This window comes from Chaetomium globosum, genomic scaffold, assembly GCF_000143365.1.
Source record: "Chaetomium globosum CBS 148.51 scaffold_3 genomic scaffold, whole genome shotgun sequence".
Lineage (NCBI taxonomy): Eukaryota > Fungi > Ascomycota > Sordariomycetes > Sordariales > Chaetomiaceae > Chaetomium > Chaetomium globosum.
In genome coordinates, this window is record NT_165978.1 from 2,192,407 (window position 1) to 2,200,239 (window position 7,833).

Here is a 7,833-nt window from a genome sequence, read left to right on the forward strand (position 1 = left end):
GGAGGGCGGTGAGGTACGAGAAGATGCGGGCGATGGCCGGGAGCAACTCAACGTTCATATGGAGGAGGGTGAGGGTTTGGATCGAGGCGCTCGTTCGGCGTGTTGCGAGCGAGGAGAGGCCTGCTGTTGTGACACCAGTGCAGTAGCTTAGGGATAGCGTTTTGAGAGGAGGGAGGGCGAGGAGGTGGGTGTCGTTGAATGTGGCTTGTGGTAGGTGCGAGAGGTATAGGTGGAATTCCGAGGGCAGTGACCGAATCGTACATTCCAGCAGGTTGGCCGGGCTCAATGCTGCCCCTGGCTGGCAGTGAACAACAAGTGTGGTTAGTTGCCTCCAATTTGCATGAAATGCCATAAACAGCTGCGACTCCTGTGGCTGTAGCTCCCCTGGACCCCACCGATCGTTGTGCGCAGGCGACCGCGTCCTCTGTTGCCGTTGCTGCACCGAGGGTTCCAGGATCCAGTTCATATCCTTCAATCTCGTCCGGGTCGACAACGCCTGAAATAACCTCTGAAAGGAGTGGTCATATGTCGGATAATAGCCCACCAACCGCTCGAAGTTCGGACACGCCATCACCACCGACGCCACCAGATCATTATACGCGACGGCCCCAACCGAAAGCGGCCTTGCCGGCGGCTTCAACGACCGCACAATTACGGCAATATGCGCATTCGCCCTCAATGTCCGACGCAGCAACACCAACCTCGAACCATACGTCGTCTTAGTCCGCTTCTTCATCGCCGGCCCCTCGTGCCCAACCAGCTGCACATGCTGATACAGCGCCTCACGGGCGTACTTGACAAACTTGCGGGCGCTGACGGCCACCGCGCAACAATCGCGCATCCAGCACGTCGCACAGCTGGTGCTGCCGGGCTCCAAGTGCAGCCTGCGCAACGCCGCCAGGATCAGCTCCAGCACCTCGCCCGGCAGCGCGGCGAACAGCTCACCCGGCTGGGCCTTGCGCCGCTGCTTGATGGGGGCCGGCCGCTGCCAGGGGTAGTTCTGGCCGGCGCCGGGCCCGCCGTTCTGCGTCTGCCACGTCACGGGGCCGCCGGATAACGAGCCCCGGGGGACGAAGTCGTCGAAGCTGGTCTGGCTGCTGGCCATGGACGCGGCACGGACGCGGCCGTCGAAGCTGTCACGGCCCGACACGGCGCTGCTGGCCACGGAGCTGGTGCTGCCGTTGGACAGCCGCCGCGGTGTGTTGTATCCGCCGCCGCTGCCGGGGGCCCCGGGTAGCGGGCCGTCTCCCGGGTGGGCCGTCGGCATGTGGATCATCGGCGCGTGCCCCATCTCGGATCCGCTGCTGCTGCTGCTGGGCCCCGGGTGGGAACCCATCCGAGTGCCGCTCGCCCGCGGCGACCGGAGCACAAATTCCTGTTCCTCCGTGGGGTACATGGCGGCCAGTGGGCCGTCGAAGCGGGACCGTGGTGGGCGGAGGGTGGGAGGCGCAGCAGTCGGTTTGAAACCTGGGGACCGGCCGGCAGATGAAGGATTTCGAGGACGGGCTGGGGGCGGTTTTAGCAGCTCGTCATCGTCGTTATTAATAGTGTACCACCGAAGGACTGCAGACGCGGAGAAGGTATGCCGGTGTTTGACCTTGTTGAAGAAGGCTGGTGGAGGACTGTTCAAAGACGGATATTCCACCCTCCAGGTTAGTATTAACGAGCGTGTTTCCTCCTCTTTGTCTTTCTTCAACAATAAAAAGAAAAAGGAGAAAGCCAAGCTCTCGTAGCGATGGGGCGACGGGGCGGTGGGCCGAGTCGGGCTTTTTAAAATGACATGCAGATCTCAGCCGCAAGTCGCGGCGGCAGACACATTGTAATGAACGTTGCAAGAAGATCGCGCTGGTTGCTCTTCTCTGCCAGACCCGGCGTTTGACTCGGCTGCTGGGGGTGCAGCCCTGCAGTCTTGGGAGGCTTTAGTCAAGCCGTTTTCTGCATGTTCTGCGTCTCAAAAGGGAAATATTACACGCACAATGCAGGAACGCGATGCACCGTGGCGCCTGAGCGCTTGCTTGGAGGTTCGGTTGGCCCAACGTGCCTCCTACCTAACTAACCGCTTTGGATGGACTGCTGGGAGTGGAACGGAGATAGCGCCACGAAGAGAAGGGTGGAAATGAAGCACTCGCCCCCGGCTTGTCTGTCTTGGGTGAGGGCTGATGGGTCTTGCCCCGGAAAACGGTTGTCTTCCTTGAAGACCCCCTTCTTCGCGCTCATCGCTCCCAGCAAACTGGCTGGTTAACAAGCATGGCGTTGCCAGCAGGCCCGATCTGCTTGTTGATCTTGGGGCCTGTCATGGGGAAAAGGGGCTCCCGCCTGGAGAATTTGCAGAGCCGAATGCAGCAATGAGATCCCTGAACACAGGGGACTGGCAGGGGGCGGGGCTTGGTTCCCAGCGGGAAAGGTCGCCAACGTTCCACCCACCCATCAGCCATCTTCCAACTCGACAAATGGCGATACGAAGACGGGTGAACTTAAGCCAGTGTGGGGGAATGGGAAATCATTGGACAAGATGATTGGATGTGGAAGATGGCGATGGAAAAAGAAACTCACCGCGACCGCGATTTTTTGTTTTCTTTCTCTTGAGGGCCATCCGAAGGACCGGCGACAGCGGGAGTAACCACTGCGGCCTTCCCATCAGCCTTCTTCTTGGCTTCTGGAAGAGTACCTGGGCGTCCTTGGGGAACCGATGGCTCCGGTGCCTTCTTCCGAAGAACGTTGGGTTGCGTCACATCGGTCGCCGAAAGCGAGTTCCTCCTCCCGGTCACGAATTCTCGCAGCGACGTCAGTGAGCTCTCGCTATTCCGTCTTTTCCGGCCGCTCCAAGGCCAGGAGGAAGTTTTTTGCGGCGGCGGGGAACTGCTCGTCGTGGTCGCCATGTCGCCCGTGGTAACTTGAAGTCTTCCCCCAACGGATTCCGGGGGACGCGCCACAGTGCAGTCGGCCGCAGGGTTGTTGTCAAGCCGAGCGGGATCCTATCCGTCCATCATCCTCCGATCAGTGCCTGGGTGCAGGAGTTTCGTCGTGCCCCGCTTCGATATCAAGTTTTGATCGAAGTCGAGTTGTCGATGGGGTGGATGCGGATGAGCAAAAGTTGCCAACAAATCCATCAGGCGGGCCAAGCCTACTTTTTCGACCTTTTTCGACCTGGGCAAGCTGGGCCAACAGCTTAACCCCACTGAGATGCTCGCCTCTCTCGGGCTTTGTCTTCTTGGATCCTAACCCGGCTCGGCCAATTCTGGTCTTCGCCAACCACCTCTCGAAATCAGGAAGGCGATGCTGTGGGAGAGGGAGTATTTGAGTCGGTCGGTCACACGCCCGCGGTGATGTCGATGGTCAATTGCGCCGTCAGCGTCGAGTCTGCTGATTGGAATACAACGTTGAATTGTCATGCGCGACGGCATGGAACCTTGAAGCTGAAGCCCGATTGGTACCGAATGGCCACCCCGCTCTCAAAGATGCTGGAACCATTCAACTCAATCTCGATCGCAAAACCCGAGAGGGAGTACACGCATGAACGGGAGGCGGGAGGTGGGCAATGGCAAGCTTAAAGACCCGCGTCCCCAATCCCTCTCTCATCCTGGGGAAAACATCCATGATTTGCCTTGCCACGCCATCCCGTCCGTCCTGCAGACCTGCATCGTCGGGCCGGGAAAGCGAGACAGCATGTTTGGCTGCGATTGATCCGCCGACAGCTGTGTTGTCCAGGTGCTCCACTGAGGCCGCGGTGATCAACAAGTGTGATGCCGTTTGGTGTCTCTCGCGTCCAAAATCGAACAACGCCCTCCAATCGGGCCAGAAAGCCACGCGAGAAACTGCCTGAGAGGTGCTGCGCGGGGGTCCAAATGGCGGGGCATGATGCCCGCAGAGCTGAAAATTTCAAGAAGGCACGTTGTGCCTGTGTCTCACTCTTTCCGGCCCAGTGCCCCTTGCCCGAGGCGCTTGCTCTCCAAACAAACAGCCCGTTTCTCGGCGTCTCGTATCCAACACTTTCACCATGTCGGGTGGGAGCGCTAATGCACGCTCAGTATTGCTCCTACGCACAACACAGACGGAACGTCACTTGTGTTTTAATGTTTTATTCCCGCACTTGGATGCCAAACTTAGCAGTTAGGGCCGACATTGCTGGGATTACCTTACCAGCCTGAACACTCCCAGATTTCCAGTTCCTTCCTGATTACACTCCAGAATGAGAGATGAGTTCCTGTCGGCGGTAGTTGCTACCGTGGATACCTAAGGTAGTCTTTTGATGATTGTCTTGCCCGTGCTGTTAATGCTTCGCCTTGCCGCTTAGGTAGGTACAGCACTAAGACGCCGATGGCACGCATGTGGTGCAGTTCCGACAGATATGTCCCCGAAAATAGTCGGAGAGACTTTAGAACCTGGCTGCTCAAAAGGTACGGGACGTAGGTTAGCTAACAGAGAGCCAGCAAGTTGTATTCTCTCCATCTTCGCGTGCCGGTGGGGGGCCGAGAGGGGGCAAGGGGAAAGAAAATTGACCGGGTATACACTCTCTAACGTTGCTTTCGTGCAAGAGCATCACTTGGAGGGAAACGAACGTGCTGAGACCGTTAGGGTTACCTACGTGACTCATTGACAAACTAAACAACCCTTCCCTCCTTCAACTCAGCACTCCGAGGCCAGCTGTACGAGGAATCACCGGATAGGGGTTATGTCTTCCCAAAACTATCCCTGGGTGCACAATGAAGATTGGGCATGGTGTGTTGTCTATTAATAGATAGCAGAGACTATAGTTACAAATACGCAAAGGAATTACTCAGTACCTACCTAATCATGAAAAGAAGGTTCAATTACCCCCGCTCTAACTCGATCATCCTATCAAATGTTTAAAGATGAACCCCCCTAAGTCAGCTGGCCCTCGAACTGCTAGGAAATGGTTCTATCACTACCGATCCGTAAAAAGAAAGAGGACAGGAAAAAAGGTAACTAGATTCTAATCATAGATACTATTGACCAAATCTTGGCTTTAAAAAGGAACGAAACGCAAGCTATTAGAGCGAAACTAGATTCGGTCCTTTACCTAAGTCCGTTTCTTTACCTACCGAGTTCTTATTTTTTTATCTATACATTTACTTTTCCTCCAAGCTCGGTGTATTTTAGCTAAAGCGTGACCAATTAATGACTTCGGTGATCATGCCCCTCGAAATTTTCTCATGGCTATCGGCCCGATACCTCCTAGGTACCACGCGAGTATGTCATTATAAAGAACAACATGATCCATCCCTGTGCAGTTTCGAACCCAATGTGCTGCTTATCACATATCGAGGATTATCAGGTGGGCCTTTCTCCATTGGATTCGGAAGAGCAAGAGAGACTATCAGGAAACTCGGGGCATGAAGGGAGTACTCAGGGCGCCTGCGCTTTGAGACCGCTGCGGCTGCTTCTTCTGGAAAATGTAAACGACAGAAAAAGGTTGGAGTAACATTGTGATGGGATGCAAAACGCCCGATGGAATTTTGAAATAGCATCACTCACCTGCAAATGTTAAGTTGATCCCAACACCTTCCTCGGGCCGACTTGATAGAAGGAGTTTCTGAAGCCCCTCATACTAGAGTCAAGGATTCAAACCACGTCTCTGAAACTTCTTAGGACTGTTAGCCTAGGACAGCTTCTAGTAGCAAGGGGAACAAACAACGTGCATTCGCGCTGGGTACAATCTCAAATACCATTATCGGGATAACTCTATCTTTCCGTTTCATTCCTGTTTTCCGCATCCGGGGCAATTCGACTCTTTGCGCAAGATCTATATCTTTGAAGGAGCCGCTGTAGACTGAAGCAACTGACGGCAAGTATAGTCCTATTTAGCACAGGACCCTGTTGTCTCCCGATCACCATCCAACAATATCATCCATCCAAGCGTCACTCTGGTTCGGTTCACTCGCCACACTTGTCTTGCTCGCCGCATGGCCACCCCAAACTAGACATCACCTTTAGCCCTGCTCCGCCATGTCCAATGAATCTCACGGGACTGGGGCAACGCTGCCCACAAACGGAAGAGACACAGTACCTCTACATTAGCACTGTAACTCGAATTAGCATATCAGTAGATCTGATCAACAGTCCATGGTGTGGGAGCTAATACAGTGCCGTATTCTGTAATCGAGCCCAATATGTGCCCCACGAAGGTCTAATGTTCTCCTGTGCTGACGACTATGGCTATCACGCAGTTGATAGTTTCTTTTCCAAACGTTAGAACTGCCACTGTTGCCAAGATCTGGGTTGGGAGCTGGGACTGGCACCATCTCGCATGCTATCCTGACTGTGTTGAATGACCACGTCTAACCGCATAACCCAACTGTATCGATTCACAAGTCGCCGAGGTCATGATTTTGAACCGTAAGGCTTGCAAAAGACGATAGGCTATTCAAACGTGTACCGGGTTGTCGGAAAGGATCGCTGTACGTAAGTTGTTTACATGAATATTCAATGTCCCAGAAGAGGGGATGTCCTCTATCGTCTCGCAAAGAGCAATGCACCCAAAAAAGTACCAAGAGGCGGATTGTTGGTCTAGCTGTTGAGTCCACGAGGTGGCAACCATTCGCAGTTTATACGCGAGGCATAGAAGGTGCGGCTGAAGCTGACTACCATACCTTCTTTTTCGCCTGTATTGCAATGGGTGTAGAGGTCACAAGCTATCATAAATAAAGGAGGCAGGTACTCCACGGATGGGGAATGAACACAGCCATAACATGATTCTCAGAGCTGAAATTCGAGCTAAGCTTCAAGGCTTGTCCGTTCTCAGATGCTTTCCTACCATCTTGAACCTCGGGTGATTGTGACAAGTCGAGACATAGCGATTGAGCTCGAAAGCTTTACTACTCTTTCAAGTTTTCTATGGGAAAGGGGTGAGGATATGCAATCACGGTGGACAGGAAGAACCTTTACATGGCTCAATAACTAGGTTACCGACGAGAAGCCCGTTTACAAACGCTGGATGGTATGTGGCCCTCAGTGAAGACCCGAGGTTACTACCCAATGAACAGCAGGCTCACACGGCCCTGCATAGCTCATAGCGAGGCCTTCGCCGACCTAAGAGTATAAGTTGGCCGCTCAGAATACCATATTCCTTCACCCTCTGCGTCCCACGAGTTACTCAGAAAACCGGAGCGTACACAGTATGCAAACAAGGCAAGCAAGGTCTGGCGCCCTCAACCAACATGCACGTACTCCTCGCACTCAAATTTCGCACTGAATTCCGCTCGGGCATGATTGATTGCTCCGTCAGCAGCATTATCAGGGATCACGGGACCGCGATGGTGGAGAGGTCTCACCCCTGAGACGAAACAGTAGCGGAAGATCGCACCCTTGGCTCATGTCGTTGGTCTGGGTGGGGGGCAACAATTGACTTTTGCGCCCAAGCATCGCCGTCATCCTCCGCTTCCCCAATCCGTCATCCAAGCCCGTTGAGCCCCGGGCTAGCGGCGGGACTGGGTGGGCTGTCACGTCGAGAGATGACAGTTCGAGTTCATTTGACTGGATGAAACTGTGATGACGGTTCGCAAGAAGCTTGTCTCTTGGCGATGTCTCTCGGCCGCACAAGGGTTAAGGACAGGGGCCCGCTGCCGGATCGCCGATGGGACGAAGGCAAGCCCCCGCAACGTGTGATTGGAGGCCTGACCCTTGCGTGGGAACAACGGTCGGATACCAAGCAAGTTCTCGCTTTTACAGCTCCCATCGAGTTCTGTTTCGGGGTGGGGGCATCACGGCGGAACGTGATGGCCGGCACGCTAGACGTCTTGATTTGGAAGTTTGAGACTCAGAGCCCGGTCCGTGTTGTTACCGGAAGCGATGAGACCCAAAGCACGTCAACAT

General features: G+C 54.6%; 1 protein-coding gene across 1 annotated transcript; it reads right to left on the minus strand.

Annotated features, from left to right (window-relative positions):
- Positions 1-47: 47 nt before the first annotated feature.
- CHGG_06005 (uncharacterized protein) lies at positions 48-2,879 on the minus strand (the record flags this gene model as incomplete). Its single annotated transcript, XM_001222099.1, has 5 exons — positions 48-123; positions 262-298; positions 391-1,506; positions 2,058-2,230; positions 2,554-2,879. The coding sequence occupies 5 exons, from the start codon at positions 2,877-2,879 to the stop codon at positions 48-50; spliced, it is 1,728 nt and encodes a 575-aa protein (XP_001222100.1).
- Positions 2,880-7,833: the final 4,954 nt, after the last annotated feature.